Source organism: Lactuca sativa, chromosome 7 (genome assembly GCF_002870075.4).
Source record: "Lactuca sativa cultivar Salinas chromosome 7, Lsat_Salinas_v11, whole genome shotgun sequence".
NCBI lineage: Eukaryota > Viridiplantae > Streptophyta > Magnoliopsida > Asterales > Asteraceae > Lactuca > Lactuca sativa.
In genome coordinates this window covers 14,554,701-14,572,330 of record NC_056629.2, presented here as the reverse complement: position 1 = coordinate 14,572,330, position 17,630 = coordinate 14,554,701, and the positions used below count along the sequence as shown (strand labels likewise).

Genomic DNA, 17,630 nt, shown 5'->3' with positions numbered 1-17,630 from the left:
AATTCAATAAAAAACCTCTTAAGTACATGCAACTCGTTTCCTTCTTTGATTGTTGTATTTGTACAACCTCCTTTGTTAAACCATGATATCATTCCTTGTTTGATTGTTCATATATAATTTCCTTTGTCATAAAGTATATTGTATGTACACATATGTTGGTTGTTACTTGTTAATATGATAAATAAACAAATCACGCAACATAAAAGAAAATTTTAAACAAAACTTTTGGGTTTAGACTTTAGAATAAAAACCAGTGATGTCTGAAAAACTCTTTGACAAAAAAAACAATCAACACAAATACAAAAAATAGTCGATCAACATAACTGAAAAAAGTTTCTAAGCATCAGCAACGACCTCTTCAGAAACATCCACCAATTCTTCAACCTCAACCTGTTTGGCTTCATATTCCTCTTCAACATCACTGGCTTCACCATCTCTGAGCATTTCTCTCTCCATTTTGTCATGTTGATGATACTTCTTCCATTGATTCACCCACTCACTCCATTCCTCCTTCAACTGTTTCCTTTTCTCACGATCTTGCTCACTCAATAGCAATGAGATATCTTGATCTTCCACATCGTACTTTTTGCTGTACTTTTTCAGATTCTTCAAGATCTCCTCCTCTTTCTCAGGGCTCAAGAATGATGGTGGCCTTGGCCTCCACAAAAACTGTTTCAAGGTTTTGTTTATAATTTTTTAAGCCAAAAAGAAGCAAACCGAGATTTATACACATTTAAATTTTAGTGCTTAATTAATTTTACCTGAAAGAAATGGTCCTTGAGAATGCGATAGAGTAGCTTGCCATTGAATGACCAAATGTTGAAACCATTTTCCATTTCATGCACAGAAGTCACTGATGTTGCAACATACCTTTTCAACAAAAAACAATTATGAATTATTCAGCCACTTTTAAACCAAATTTATGAAAATGTTACCTACCTTCCAGTAGGATCCCATTCGATATCGGTTGCCATAAAATGCTCAGCAGTTGCCATGGTTTCAAGCTCATCCACATTAAAGAATTCCAACTGTCCATTGAAGCCCTTCAACCCAGCCAAAATTACAAATCTGCCACCAGGAGACCAGAAAAGGGCATTGGCTTGTTTTTGCTTTAGGGTTGTGAGTTTAGAGACTTTCCCTCCTTTCATTGAGTAGAAACTGATATCGGGCCTTGGGTTATCACCATGAATGATTGCAAATCTGTGACCCTTGGGCTCCCATGCAAATGCAATGATTTTGTCGTTTTTGTTTTCGAGTTCAAAAACTTCAATTGGGATGTCGCGTTCTTTGATGCGGAAAAGCTCGAATCCAGTGTATGTGCTTTTTTTAGTTTTTGTGTATCGGTCAACTTTGACTGCAAGATATTCTCCTTCACTTTGCCAATACATTTTGCAATCACTCACACTGAAGAGGTTCTTTTGGCGTAACTCTGCTTTGCTTGGGATTTGGAACAGACTCACCTATAATATATATAAATAGTATGGAATTTTTCAGATTCTTGAAATATAAATAGTCAAAAAAGATTTTCTTTAATGTGTAACAACAACTTACTCTAGCAGGTTGATTTCCACCACCTTGTTCAGGTACAAAGAGTGCAAAAATAGGATCAGCAGGAGACCAACAAAAATCAGTCACATTTTCAACTTTAATTGATTTCTTATCAATAAGACTAAAAGTCTCTGTCTCATACACAGAAATCACATTTTTTCCAAGTCTAGCAAAGTACTTGTCTTCTTTTCCACCACCCCATCTGCAAAATAATACCCATATTTAAATAACCATAATAACTCTTCTACAACTAATTTATAATCAAACAAATATTAATATATCATCACCTGAAAACAGGCCAAGAAACACCAGAAAAGCCTCCACTTCCTCCAAATGCAAACTCATCTGCACTTCCCTTGAAATCTCTCATTACTTTGCTTGTTCTCACATCAAATATGTTGAGCACCACCCTCTAATCATGTACAAAATTATAACTGTTAACTCAAAAAAATATTTCTTTGTTCTATAATTACAACAAATAGTAATGTGGGTTTTCATTTATTTGTTTATTGTATCCTCTTATTTTCATTTCTTTCTATCATAGCATTGTAATTTCAAGTTTATATTATTAACATGTACTTTGAAACATCACTCCAACTATTGCATTGTACTTTCAATTTTTTTTCTTATTAAGACACTGTACATTAAAATATCTATTTATTTATAGCAGTAGAAATTGCTTTGTATTTGGATGACACTGTTATAATTGAGTAGATTTTTCAAATTACAATGTTGTAATATGAAGAAAATAAAGTAGGATACAATACTAATTAATAAAATGTGTTGCTATTTCTTGTATTTAACCCTATAAAAAACCTCCTTACATGACTATCTCGTGGATTGCTTGGCTCATGGCTGCTGTAAGTAACCAGATACTTCTCACCAGGAGAGAAGTCAATCAATTTAACCTACAATTTCACAACACAAATTTCAAAATTCAAAGATTAAAAGCCTAAACAAATAAATATATTTAATTAAAAAAGTAAGATCAATTCAAACTTCAAAGTAATAACCTGAGGATGAGCATAGCGCATAAGGCGATTGAAGGTAGAAGCACCACCCCACACAGCAGCACCCTGTCTATGGACAGTTGCCAAGTATGTCCCCAAAGGAGACCATTGCACAAAGCTTTCTGTCCAAAACTGTATACAAATTAAAGAACCAAGAAAGGTTAAATTAGTAAATACAACCATAAATAAACCAGAAAAATGAAAAGTAAAGGATAAAAAAGATGGTTAATTACAGGTCGTTTGTAAACAGGATCAGCTTTCACTTGTCTTGCATCATTCCACAAAACCTCTGTGTCTGATCCAGCACGAATAACAAATTGATCTCTACCTTTCTCATCAGTAAGCCAATGTTGTAGATTTTCCTGTATTGATGCACAATAAATGTTGACAACTTATAAAGAAAATAACTAAAATATGAATGCAAGATACATGGCATAAAGTTATATGCAAATGAAAGTACATACCCCTGAAGTGTATGGTTTGGATTCTGGAGGTGCCCACTCATCTGGGACTCTCATGAACTTCTCAATTTCATCAAAAATGTTGACAGAAAAAATGTGGGCTCTATCAAGCTTGTACCCATTGGTTTTTTCCTTTGCAAGTTCAGCTTCCTACAACAAACCATGCCACAAAAACAAAAATTAAAATCAATTTGCAATCTTGCTAAAAGATTAAAAGATAAAAACATCATCTTTTTTCTATAGATCCAATGAGTAGCAGAGTAAGAAAGCTATTTAACAAGAATTGTGGGACAAGAGAGAGGTATATACCTGTGGAGTGTTGTATTCGATGAAGCAGTAACCTCGAGTTTTCCCAGTTTCTTCCTCAACAGGCATCCAAAGCCCATTCTCCTTGATTACCCCAATTTGACTGTAAATCTTACGTACTACACCTTCTAGCTTCTCAAATTTCTCACGGGGAACAACTGGTAAATTGTCCACAACAATAATGTTGCCAAACCCAGCATCAAATTCCAATGAATCCTCCTCGTTAAGATCTTCATCGTCACTGAAAATATCAGATACTCTTAGCTATTACATAATACATATACATAAATACATGTATTTGATGCGAAATTTTCAAAAACACACACAATGTAAGTGGATTGTCAATGGTTCAAAAACCACGTATAGATATGTAACACAGGTAACCCTAAATTAATGTGCGATAGATGCACGATGAAATCGTCCCAGTTTATTACAGAAAACAAAACAGCAATTAAACGCATATGCGAGCATGTATAATAAAGAGAGTGACTGTAAGAGATTTAAGCTTTTACCTTTTGATACCGAAGTCTTCACCGGGAGGAACCCAAACAGAGTTCCAGTCAACTGCCGACAAATCAATATTCAAACGGGAGGCCTCCGTTCGGATATCTTCCATTGACATTACGTCCGCCATGGTTGCTTAATGTTTTCTGTATGGTGAAAACGGCCTAGGAAAAGGTAATCCTAAGCAGTTTTCGGCTACGCCCTTTTGCAACCGATGTGATGAGCTATTGGTCGAAATTAGGGTTTTTGATAAGATTTGTTTTGAGGCGACGGAGTGACGGTGCGTCTATATAAACAAAACATATTTTTATTGTAGTATTATTTAGAGTAAATTACATAAATGGCCCATGTGGTTTGGGATAACTTATGTATTTGGTCCTTAATTTAATTTTTTAATTCGACTCATCCCTATAATATGTTTTTATTGTGTGTTTGGTCCATGTCTCAATTAAAAAGAGTATTGTGCCCTTATCAATATCTTTTTTTTTATTAATTTTATTATATATGTATTTCTAGATGGGCTCACTTGACCCTCACAACCCTCATTCCTTATCCTTTCCCCACCCATTGTCTTATTCATCTGACCAACCTCTCCCACTTTTACCATGTCTTCCATTTTTGAAACCTACTTGTAAGCATAATACCAAGAAAATGAAATTAAATCTAACTGATTGAATCGGGCTTACAACCAAAGAGTTATGACGAATAATATTGTGTCCATGTTTCCTCCCCTTTTCCCTCATTGTCCCTCTTCGACAAGTTATGCTTACTTAACTCTTTCGATGCTCTAAATCGACGAAGAACAATTGATTCCCTCTATCTATATCTCCAAACTCCATCATATCTATAAGGTTAAAGAACAGGTTTTCCTCACCTTTCCCCTCCCCACCTCGTCTCCCTTTTAAGAATCTATTTTTTGCATGCGAACAATAAGGTATGATGGTAACAGTGACTTGAGTTATTATATTTATCGAATGAAATGTTGATGATTTGGGATTCTTCATCGTCGACTCAGTGTTCTAGAGTTATACCCATTGTCACCAATCAATGGTGGATTGGTTATATTCATCAAATTTGAGTTTTTTGTAAGTGGTTGATATCATCGATGGTGATGTTGATGGCCAAAAAAATATGACTAGTGCAAGTGGAAGTGCTTATTGAAGAAGATGACCAATGCTCGAGTAAAGAAAAACATATTGTAATCATGTGGGTTATAGGTGGGTTTACAGATTAAATAGAGGCAGCGACGTTGTCTGTTTGTGGTTTACAGTTTTTCCGATGGAATTCTTTGTGTGTGGGGTAACCTAATCAAAAAAAATCAACAGCAATGGTTTCGCTTTAGCTTATTAATTTCTCACATGGTCACCAAAGTGGTTGAGTGGTTGCATCATGTTTGTTTTTAGAATTTTTTTGGTTGATTTTTTTGAGCTCACTAGAGAATGTGAGGGAGGTTGGGATGAGGGGATGGTGGTTGTATGGTCGGAGAACACAAAAAAAATGGAAGAGATAGATGGTGTGGTAATGTGATTGATGTACACATGATTCGACTAGCTGTACATTGATTACATGTCTTAAGAGCAAAATTAGTGTGCTTAGTGGTGGTGGTGATAAGTTTTCCAACAACCAATGGTATGGTCAGAGAAGATGACTCGACCACGAAGGCTTAGGTGAATAAGTAGAGAAGGTAGGCTTTTTAGAATGGGGCCCACATGTAACACTCTAAATTTTCAAACGAATGTTTCATTTTTAAATCACATAAAATCAGTATAACATTTTCTCAAAACCCCAATGTATCAAATGTCAAAAACACAATTCAACAAAACAACTGATAATATCCCAGAATCCTCATCATAGTCTCGAACAGGTGTGTACAATCAAGTCGGCGCCTTCCCGCGATCCTAAGAAGTACCTGAAACACATAACACACAACACAGTAAGCATCAAGCTTAGTGAGATCCCCAAAATACCACATACACAAATAATAAGCCTCTCATGGCTATAACTTGGCACGGACCATCCGGTCTCATGCGTCTTGGTGAGGACCCTTCGGTCTCACGGCTCGGTGTGGAACCTACGGCCATGTGTCTCGGTGAGGACCCTCCGATCTCACAACTTGGGTTGGACCCTCCAGTCCTATATCTCAGTGAAGACCCTCCGGTCTCACAACACGGTTTGGACCATCCGGTCCTAACTCGGTAAAACACATAATAATATAGCATATATCACAAAGACAAAATGCATATGTAACGACCCAATTTTCATGACCAAAAATTTCGTTTTAAAAACATTACTTTAGAAAATATTAAAAACTAAAAACATTGTCTGATCAAATCATAACACAAGTGAACCATGTCTAAAAGCCAATTCATACATTCAATAAAAATATCAGAGTACAAATCCCAGTGAAGCTCGTAAATGCGGAAACCGGAGAGTGTGTGTGTGACATGTTGCTACCGCGCCGGCTCCTTTCCACTAGCTGAGGAGGTACCTAAAACCAAAACTGAAGACTGTAAGCACAAAGCTTAGTGAGTTCCCCCGTCGTACCACATACCATACAAACACGTAACATACATACTGCCAGGCTATTCTGGGGTGCCTGACTACCCGGTACGGCCGTTCTGGGGTGCCGTCCTACCCGTGTCAAGCCATTCCGGGGTGCTGACTACCCATGTGAAGCCATTCTGGGGTGTTGACTACCCATGTCAAGCCATTCTGGGGTGCTGACTACCCGTCGGTCCTAACAACCGACCATAGGGATTGGTCCCCTCATACTACCTCTATCGCATATAACATAACAAGCCAGCATGCAAACATATCATCATATACTGTCAGACGTATCTGGGGTGTCTGACTACCCTTCGGTCCTAACAACCGAACTCGACTACTATCACATACAACGTATCATGCTAGCATATAACATATCAGGTAGTAGTAAACCTAGATGATATCACAAAGACAATCATCTACCATACATCTCCTACTGGTGGGTCGGCGTTGTGGCCTTAGACCCACCGCTACTGGAAGGTAACTCACCTCGAAGTAGCTGTTGATCTGATCGGAAACTGACTGCCTACTGCTGCTGCTGCTGCTCCGGAAATCCTCCGGCTGCAATTCCCACAATATACCCAATCAAACACTGCTCACTGACCTTTGGGTAAAATGACCATTTTACCCCTGACCATGCCCTAAGTCAAAGTCAGAGTCAACTTTCAGTTGACCCGACTCGCCGAGTTGGCTTTCCAACTCGCCGAGTCCCTATCCAAACGACTGCCCTGAATCCCGATCCTACCCGTCGAGTTAGGCGACGACTCGACGGGTTTACCTTCTTAACCAATATTCAAGTCCTTCATCCTACTCGCCGAGTTGTATGAACAACTCGTCGAGTTCATCTTCATCCGATGAACACTGATGCTAAGACTCGGCGAGTTGTTCATACAACTCGGCGAGTCTCAGCATAAGTGTTCTTCGGATGAAGATGGACTCGACGAGTTGTTCATACAACTCGGCGAGTCTGTTCTTGATCTAAGGAGATTGCCTTGAACTCGCCGAGTCAGGGCATTGACTCGTCGAGTACCTCCATAGATGAGTTAAGCTTCTGACTCACTGAGTCACACCCCGTGACTCACTGCTCACTCGACACTACGAAAAGGGGACAAACTCGGAGACTCGCGAACAGACTCGCCGAGTCATATGAACGACTCGCCGAGTCGTTGCCATGCATCCACTAAATACACAGATTTGCTCGATTCCAGTCCATGCCATTCACAGATCTGGACTTCTAGGACACGAATCACACGTAAAGTTTCCAACTTTACATGTGGATATTCACCAATATGGATTTTAGGGCTCAAAATGTCTCAAAAGGGTAGATCTAGGGTGAACAAGCAACATGGGGCCATAAAGCTAACAGATCTGAGCTCCTGGAGCTCAATCTTGCCTAGATCTAAGGGCCAATCAGCATATTACGAAGTAATTTGCACATACAAACTTGGGGTTTGGCTCAAGAATGACTTACATGAAGTAATAAGCATAGAAACAGGGGAAAAACGGATTATACCTCAAAGGAACTGCTGAAAGAGTGCAAAGATGCCTGGATTCCTTTCCTTCCTCTTGATCTACTTCCCCTTCTTCCTCAAAACCTTCAAGAACACACACAATAGCCTCAAACTCTCAAGGAACAAGCTTAGAACGAGGGTTTGGAGCTTCTGGGGAGAGAATGGGGGCTGGCCTGGGAGGATAAGTCCTTTAAATAGGGTGCAAACCCCTGAAACTTAGGGTTTCATCCAACAACTGTGACTCGCCGAGTCCAGGATATGGACTCGCCGAGTCGCCAACTTAAACGTGTCCCGGGTCCCGCATCCACTCGACGAGTCGGACCTATGACTCGCCGAGTCCAAGGCTAAAAGAAAGGAAATACTCAAATAACATTTACGTACCAGGAACCGGGTGCTACAAATCTCCCCCACTTATTTTAGACTTCGTCCTTGAAGTCTGCTGCTCGATCCTGAAACAGCTCGGGATAATGCTCCATCATCTCGTCCACCGACTCCCAAGTCCATTCCGAACCCTTGCGGTGCTGCCATTGCACCTTCACTAGCTCCACCTTCTTGTTCCTCAACTCCTTCGACTTCCTGTCGAGGATTGCGACTGGGCGCTCAATATAATTCAGGCTGTCATCAACCTGAATATCCTCCAAAGGTACTACTGCAGAATCGTCCACTAGGCACTTTTGCAACTGAGAAACATGGAAAGTGCTGTGGATCTGGCTGAGCTCGGCTGGCAGATCCAACCTATACGCTACCTTGCCCACCCGGGCTACGACCCTGAACGGTCCGATGAATCGCGGGCCCAACTTGCCCCGCTTCCTGAATCGAATGACGCCTTTCCAGGGCGACACCTTCAGGAGAACCATATCCCCGACTTGGAACTCCAAATCGGATCGACGCTTGTCGGCATAACTTTTCTGCCGACTCTGAGCAGTCTGAAGCCTGCTCCGGACCTGCTGGATCCTCTCGGTCGTCTTGAGCACCACTTCGGTGCTCCCCATGACCCTCTGGCCAACTTCACCCCAGCATATCGGGGTCCTACACCTCCGTCCGTACAACATCTCGAAGGGAGGGCGGTCGATACTCGCGTGATAGCTGTTGTTGTAGGAGAACTCGGCCAGGGGAAGATAGGTATCCCAGCTACCACCGAAGTCTAGCACGCACGCCCGCAGCATATCCTCCAGAGTCTGGATGGTCCGCTCGCTCTGCCCATCCGTCTGCGGGTGAAAGGCGGTGCTAAAATGCAGATGAGTGCCCAACTCGTCATGGAATCTCTTCCAAAACCTGGAAGTAAAACGCACATCCCTGTTCGAGATCACCGATAATGGCACCCCATGCCGTGCCACAATCTCCCTGATATAGATGTCGGCCAATTTCTCGGCCGATATGCTCTCCTGAATCGGAATAAAGTGAGCACTCTTGGTCAATCTATCCACGATGACCCAAATCGAATCCACTCCACGTGCGGTCCTGGGAAGCTTCGTGATAAAATCCATCGTGATATCTTCCCATTTCCACAGTGGAATATCCAACGACTGCATCTTGCCATGCGGTCTCTGATGTTCGGCCTTGACCTTCCTGCAGGTCAAACATCGCTCAACATACCATGCCACATCCCGCTTCATGCAGGGCCACCAATAGTCTAGACGAAGATCCCTATACATCTTCGTCGCCCCGGGATGAATAGAGAATCGGGACTTGTGCATCTCCTCCATCAAAATCTGGCGCACGCCTCCGTGATACGGCACCCACACCCTACGGTGTAGTGTCAAAAGTCCTCGGCTATCATAATCAAAGGAGGAAACCTGACCCACCACACGCTCGCTCTTCCGATGCTCCTCCTTGATAGCCTCCTGTTGAGCCCCCCGAATCTGCTGCAACAGGGGAGTCACCACGGTCATCCTCATGCAAACGTCCCTGATCGGCGCCGCCTTGCGGCTAAGCGCATCGGCCACCACATTGGCCTTCCCTGGGTGGTAAAGGATCTCACAATCATAATCCTTCACCACGTCCAACCATTGACGCTGCCTCATGTTCAGATTCGGCTGATCCATGAGGTACCTCAAACTCTTGTGGTATGTGTAGATGGTACACCGAACCCCGTAGAGGTAATGCCGCCAAATCTTGAGGGCAAAGACCACCGCCCCCAACTCTAAATCGTGCGTCAGATAGTTCTCCTCGTGAGGCTTGAGCTGCCTCAAAGCGTAGGCAATGACATGCTCCCTCTGCATCAGTACCGCGCCCAACCCAGAAATGGACGCATCACAATAAACCACAAAATCCTCTACGCCCTCTGGCAGGGCTAAGATCGGCGCCTCACACAATCTCTGTCTCAGTGTCTCAAATGCAGCCTGCTGCTCGGGTCCCCACCGAAAGACCACAGCTTTCTTCGTCAGCCGCGTCAGGGGTACGACTATCTTGGAGAAATCCTGGATAAATCTCCGATAGTAGCCTGCCAATCCCAGGAAACTCCGAATCTCAGATGGAGACTTCGGAACCTCCCATCTCATCACGGCCTCGACCTTGGCTGGATCGACCAGAATCCCGTTCTGATTGACGAGGTGTCCAAGAAATTGCACCTCGCGCAACCAAAACTCACACTTGGAGAACTTGGCATACAAGCTCTCCCTCCTCAGGGTCTCTAACACCTCTCTCATATGCTCCTCATGTTCCTCCCGAGTCTTGGAATAAACCAAGATATCATTGATAAAGACTATCACAGACCGGTCCAACATCGGTCTGCATACGCGGTTCATGAGGTCCATGAACGCGGCAGGAGCATTGGTGAGTCCAAACGGCATCACCACGAACTCATAATGGCCATAGCGCGTCCGAAACGCGGTCTTCTGCATATCCTCCTCCCTGACCCTCATCTGATGATAACCCGAACGCAAATCAATCTTGGAGAACCAAGATGCTCCCTGAAGTTGGTCAAAGAGGTCATCAATCCTCGGAAGCGGGTAACGATTCTTCACTGTTACCTTGTTCAGCTCCCGATAATCTATACACATCCGATGCGACCCGTCCTTCTTCTTCACAAACAGAATCGGGGCTCCCCAGGGCGAACTGCTCAGACGAATAAATCCCTTGTCTAGCAGCTCCTGCAGCTGCGTAGACAACTCCTGCATCTCGGGAGGAGCCAACCGATACGGTGCCTTGGATATCGGAGCCGCACCAGGAACAAGGTCAATCCTGAACTCCACCTGTCGCTCCGGAGGTATCCCAGGAAGCTCCTCTGGGAAAACATCTGCAAAGTCTCGGACCACCGGAACCTCGCTCACTGTCGACTTACCTGCCTCCCGGGTATCCATCACATACGCGACATATCCTGCGCATCCCTGCTGAAGGTAGCGCCTAGCCCTCGCTGCTGAACATACAGCGGGTCCACACTGGGGCCTCTCTCCATGAATCACTAACTCTCCCCCACTTGGGGTCCTGACCCGCACTAGCTGCTGCGCGCAATCTATCACAGCCCCATTAGGGCTCAGCCAATCCATGCCTATAATCACCTTGTTCCCACGCAACGGTATGGGAACCAAATCTACCAAATAGCGCTCCTCGAACAAACGCAGCACGCAATCTCGAAATACCATCGATGCTCGCACCGATCGATCATCAGCAATCTCCACCTCCAAAGGGTAATCTAACTCGCCTGATGGCTCATGAAACTTCTTGCTAAGCGCAAGGGAAACGAATGATCGGGACGCACCCGAATCAAATAACACCGGAACTGGGAGGCCGTTCACATGGAACGATCCTAATGCATACGTATACATACAGAGCACATATCAATAACATAACATTATAAAAATAAGATAGAGGGAAAGAATCATATCCGTCACCACATCGGGTGCGGCGCGTGCCTCCTCGGTAGTCAGCTGAAATGCTCGGCTCCTCACCACTGGAGCCTCTGACTTGCCCTGCCGGCCATCCGTGATCCGCAGGGTCGCTGGAGCTGGCGCCTTCACCGGCGCTGAAACTATCAACTGGGGGCAATTGGCCTTCTTGTGGCCCCTCTGGTTGCAGTGAAAACACAGCAACTCTAATGTCTGAATAACTGCTGCCGGAGCAGTCCAATCCCTGCTGATGTGCCCGGACTTGCCGCACTTGTAGCAGCCTGATGATCCCATCCTGCACGCCCCCTCGTGTGGCCTGCCGCATTTCCTGCAGCGACTCGGTCCTGACTGGCCTTTCGGCCTACCATCTGATCCCTTGGGCTTCTTCCCCGAAGCCCCTCCTGCCTGTCCCTCCTCCAATTTCCGTTTCCGGATGTGCTCCAAATCTATCTCCCTCTCCCTCGCCCTGACAATCATAGAGTCCAAGGTAGGGCAAGCCGAAAAGCTAACATGCTCCCGGATGTCAGCTCGTAGCATATCATGGTAACGAGTCCTCCTCATGTCCTCGTCACCGACATACTGGGGCACCAACAAAGCCCTCTCCCGGAACTTGGCGGTGATCTCCGCCATAGTCTCCGTCGTCTGTCTCATGTCAAGAAACTCCCTGGCCAGCTGCTGAAGCTCGACCGCCGGCGCAAACTCTGCCCTGAACCTGGTCACAAAGTCCGACCAGCTCATAGCCTCGATAGTTGAGGCTCCCAACGAGTCACCCACTGACTCCCACCAATCTCGGGATCGGTCCCGTAAACATCCTGCTGCATACCTCACCTTCGACCCCTCGGGGCAGAAGCTAGTCAACTGGGCAGACTCGATGTCTGCAATCCATCGCCTGGCAGCAATGGGGTCTTTCACCCCATGGAAATCCGGCGCACCACTGCCCCTGAAGTCCTTAAAGGACAGTGTGCGAGATCCCGACTGGCCAGATGCCATGTCGCTCCTGAACGCCCTGAGGCGATCCTCCATCAACTCGATGATCCCTTCCTTGATTGACCCAAAGATAATGGGAGTCGACTCAAGGATACCCCTGGTAATCTCTGACGCGATGAACTCGCGTAGTCCCTCATCAACCGGCTCGGAACCTAATCCCGAACCTGACCCCTCTCCTGAACCGCCATCTACCGGCCTCGATCGAAGTACCACCATTCTGCAATACATCACAACAATCATTAGTGATACTGATACTCCCTGAGGGATCACATCTACTTACAAGTTCCCTGGTCTTATCTTGGCCATCCTTGGTTCGGGTACGAATCCTCTGCTTTCAGTAGTACGGGCCCATACTACCTTCCACATCTATCCGTACCTTCTTCAAGGAATGCCTCGACTCCACCAGATCCCTTTCACTACTGTTGATTACTGCTATACTCATCCTAGGCTTGCCCTAGGGAAATCTCTAGTTCCACTCTAACCAGTCCTCAGCTGCTGCAGGCCTCCTTGTAATGCCAATTAGCCATTACCCAAATATCATCACATGTGACGAGGCTCAGATAATCCTTCGAGTACCCGACTCGTCCCTACAACGGTTGGACTCAAACAAGAGCTGCGCAGTAGGATCAAATCCGACACTCTAAGATTATTCAACCCTGATCACATGTGACGTGACGCATTCGTCTAATGGCTAACTCCCATTATTCAGAGTCCCATGTAGCACGAAGCAAGCAGCATTCAGATAAGGGTAACAATCTCAACTAACTCTATCTACCTTCGGAACTGAGCTAGCATAAAGTGCTAAGCTCATACTACCAGGCATAACCTAATCAGGCTATCCTACTTACTGTCTACTCAATAACTAGCATGCAAGTTCTCATACAACTGAAACACATTAAACAGGCACATAAGGCATCACTCCTAGATCCTTAGTCCTATTCTAGCATGCTGTTCAACAAAAACTGATAAACATAACATAAACTTGTATGGGTACTTTGGGGATACTTACTTGAGCTCGGCCAGTCGCGCACATCACACACTTCGTTCTTTCTCAAAACTTTTTTTCTCAATTTTAGAAAACATTTTTTCCTTTAGAAAATCTTTTAATCCCTCGATTTGAGTTCAGACACTCCCGAGGGTGTGTCCGAATCCCTCAAATCAGGGCTCTGATACCAACTTGTAACGACCCAATTTTCATGACCAAAAATTTCGTTTTAAAAACATTACTTTAGAAAATATTAAAAACTAAACACATTGTCTGATCAAATCATAACACAAGTGAACCATGTCTAAAAGCCAATTCATACATTCAATCAAAATATCATAGTACAAATCCCAGTGAAGCTCGTAAATGCGGAAACCGGAGAGTGTGTGTGTGACATGCTGCTACTGCGCCGGCTCCTTTCCCCTAGCTGAGGAGGTACCTGAAACCAAAACTGAAGACTGTAAGCACAAAGCTTAGTGAGTTCCCCCGTCGTACCACATACCATACAAACACGTAACATACATACTGCCAGGCTATTCTGGGGTGCCTGACTACCCGGTACGGCCGTTCTGGGGTGCCGTCATACCCGTGTCAAGCCATTCTGGGGTGCTGACTACCCATGTCAAGCCATTCTGGGGTGCTGACTACCCGTCGGTCCTAACAACCGACCACAGGGACTGGTCCCCTCATACTACCTCTATCGCATATAACATAACAAGCCAGCACGCAAACATATCATCATATACTGTCAGACGTATCTGGGGTGTCTAACTACCCTTCGGTCCTAACAACCGAACTCGACTACTATCACATACAACGTATCATGCTAGCATATAACATATCAGGTAGTAGTAAACCTAGATGATATCACAAAGACAATCATCTACCATACGTCTCCTACTGGTGGGTCGGCGTTGTGGCTTAGACCCACCACTACTGGAAGGTAACTCACCTCGAAGTAGCTGTTGATCTGATCGGAAACTGACTGCCTACTGCTGCTGCTGCTGCTCCGGAAATCCTCCGGCTGCAATTCCCACAATATACCCAATCAAACACTGCTCACTGACCTTTGGGTAAAATGACCATTTTACCCCTGACCATGCCCTAAGTCAAAGTCAGAGTCAACTTTCAGTTGACCCGACTCGCCGAGTTGGCTTTCCAACTCGCCGAGTCCCTATCCAAACGACTGCCCTGAATCCCGATCCTACCCGTCGAGTTAGGCGACGACTCGACGGGTTTACCTTCTTAACCAATATTCAAGTCCTTCATCCTACTCGCCGAGTTGTATGAACAACTCGTCGAGTTCATCTTCATCCGATGAACACTGATGCTAAGACTCGGCGAGTTGTTCATACAACTCGGCGAGTCTCAGCATAAGTGTTCTTCGGATGAAGATGGACTCGACGAGTTGTTCATACAACTCGGCGAGTCTGTTCTTGATCTAAGGAGATTGCCTTGAACTCGCCGAGTCAGGGCATTGACTCGTCGAGTACCTCCATAGATGAGTTAAGCTTCTGACTCACTGAGTCACACCCCGTGACTCACTGCTCACTCGACACTACGAAAAGGGGACAAACTCGGAGACTCGCGAACAGACTCGCCGAGTCATATGAACGACTCGCCGAGTCGTTGCCATGCATCCACTAAATACACAGATTTGCTCGATTCCAGTCCATGCCATTCACAGATCTGGACTTCTAGGACACGAATCACACGTAAAGTTTCCAACTTTACATGTGGATATTCACCAATATGGATTTTAGGGCTCAAAATGTCTCAAAAGGGTAGATCTAGGGTGAACAAGCAACATGGGGCCATAAAGCTAACAGATCTGAGCTCCTGGAGCTCAATCTTGCCTAGATCTAAGGGCCAATCAGCATATTACGAAGTAATTTGCACATACAAACTTGGGGTTTGGCTCAAGAATGACTTACATGAAGTAATAAGCATAGAAACAGGGGAAAAACGGATTATACCTCAAAGGAACTGCTGAAAGAGTGCAAAGATGCCTGGATTCCTTTCCTTCCTCTTGATCTACTTCCCCTTCTTCCTCAAAACCTTCAAGAACACACACAATAGCCTCAAACTCTCAAGGAACAAGCTTAGAACGAGGGTTTGGAGCTTCTGGGGAGAGAATGGGGGCTGGCCTGGGAGGATAAGTCCTTTAAATAGGGTGCAAACCCCTGAAACTTAGGGTTTCATCCAACAACTGTGACTCGCCGAGTCCAGGATATGGACTCGCCGAGTCGCCAACTTAAACGTGTCCCGGGTCCCGCATCCACTCGACGAGTCGGACCTATGACTCGCCGAGTCCAAGGCTAAAAGAAAGGAAATACTCAAATAACATTTACGTACCAGGAACCTGGTGCTACATCATAATATTACATAACTCAGTATAAGCACATAGGACCCTCCGTTCGATATCTCAAAGACCTTCCGATCACACAAATTTACTGCTCAGGTAAGTATAGTGAGAACTGAGAAGACTCACCTCGGAAGTAAGCAAGTATATCTAGTACCCCACGAACAGTCTAGACTCCGCATATATAATCTAATTATCTATAATAAGCAATTTGTAATAATCACTTTGATATGCTAAGTTAACTCCTCCACTAAATCTAAAAAGGGTGAAAAGACCAATTTACCCCTCCATGGTCTCCAAGGTCCACAATTGACTAAACCCTAAAAGCCAACGAAAGTCAACACCCAAGTCAACAGTCCATGTTGACTAAACCCGTCGAGGGCATCTATGCGACTCGTCTAGTTCCTTCGCTTCCTCTGAAGTATCAGGAAAATCCAACTCAACTCATCGAGTTGTCTCATCAACTTGTCGAGTTGTAGCGTGTCCAATCCATCGAAGAAAACCCTAGCTGACTCATCGAGTTGGATCATGCACTCTTCGAGTCCCTCTAGACCAATTCTCATTCAGACGATTCTAAGCAAAAATAATGTCTGAAACCCTAGATCTACCTCCCAAGGCTAAAATACCACGTAAAGTTGCAAGTTGTACGTCCATGCATGGAATATAGGGCTCGAAATGCCAAAACAAGCTCCATATAGGGTTTAATGCATAAAAATTTGCAACCAGCTTGATAAAGCTTGGATCTTTGGGCTCAAGGGACTACATATGGTCCAAATCTGAAGTCTAATCCCCATGGCAAGCTGAAAACACTCAATAACTCAAAGAAAGATGGAAAAAAAGGCCCTAAACTCCCTAGAAACGGGATCTAATCAAACAATGAGCAAGGTGGTGACTTTTTACCCTCAAACAAAAGCTTGGAATGAATGACCACCAGATCCAGAAGCTCCCTCTCGTCTCAAACCTTTTGCTCCTCAACTTTCCTCCAAAAATGCACTAAAACACACAATATTAGCCTTTATTTCTCTCATACAAAGGTTATAGCTCGATTAGGGTTTCTCACAGAGTATTAGGGTGACAAGGGAGGCAGAAATGAAGGCTTAAGATCCTTTAAATAGGACACAAACCCTGAAAATTAGGGTTTTCTCACTCAGCACCTACTCGTCGAGTTGGGGTCCTCCAACTCATCGAGTAGATTCTAAAAATCATGCGGCCATTAACTCCTATACACGGCGAGTTGGGGGCATCCAACTTGTCGAGTTGCTCTGACATTATGAATGTAAATTAATTTAAAATTATATATGGGAGTCAGGATGTTACACCACATGTATTTATCTTTTTAATAAATGTTTTTTAATAAGATAATAATAATAATAATAATAATAATAATAATAATAATAATAATAATAATATAAATGTCAATTTAGGTCTAATAGGGACTAAGCATGAAATGAAATCAAACTATATAGATGGTCCAAGTTAAAAAAAAAATATGGAACAAACACGTAAATTACCTTAAACCACATGGACCATTAATGTAAATTACTCTGTTATCAAAAAATTTAGGTTATTACCTTTTCCTAAGAAA

General features: G+C 44.1%; 1 protein-coding gene across 1 annotated transcript; it reads right to left on the bottom strand.

Annotated features, from left to right (window-relative positions):
* Window positions 1-210: 210 nt before the first annotated feature.
* Window positions 211-4,105, bottom strand: LOC111905994 (eukaryotic translation initiation factor 3 subunit B). Its single transcript, XM_023901731.3, has 11 exons — window positions 3,838-4,105; window positions 3,329-3,566; window positions 3,023-3,169; window positions 2,792-2,920; window positions 2,562-2,690; window positions 2,373-2,456; window positions 1,836-1,960; window positions 1,552-1,750; window positions 940-1,460; window positions 762-870; window positions 211-669 (listed from the first exon to the last, which is right to left on the bottom strand). Exons 1-11 carry the CDS (start codon window positions 3,957-3,959, stop codon window positions 337-339), a joined length of 2,136 nt encoding a protein of 711 aa, XP_023757499.1. The 5' UTR covers window positions 3,960-4,105; the 3' UTR covers window positions 211-336.
* Window positions 4,106-17,630: the final 13,525 nt, after the last annotated feature.

Excerpts from the sequence above, each read along its gene's own strand:
- LOC111905994 (XM_023901731.3), bottom strand. The coding sequence starts at position 3,959 with ATGGCGGACGTAATGTCAATGGAAGATATCCGAACGGAGGCCTCCCGT. Across the intron at positions 2,691-2,791 it reads ATCCTGTTTACAAACGACCT|TTTTGGACAGAAAGCTTTGT; the intron begins GTAATTAACCAT and ends ATTTGTATACAG. Across the intron at positions 670-761 it reads TCAAGGACCATTTCTTTCAG|TTTTTGTGGAGGCCAAGGCC; the intron begins GTAAAATTAATT and ends ACCTTGAAACAG.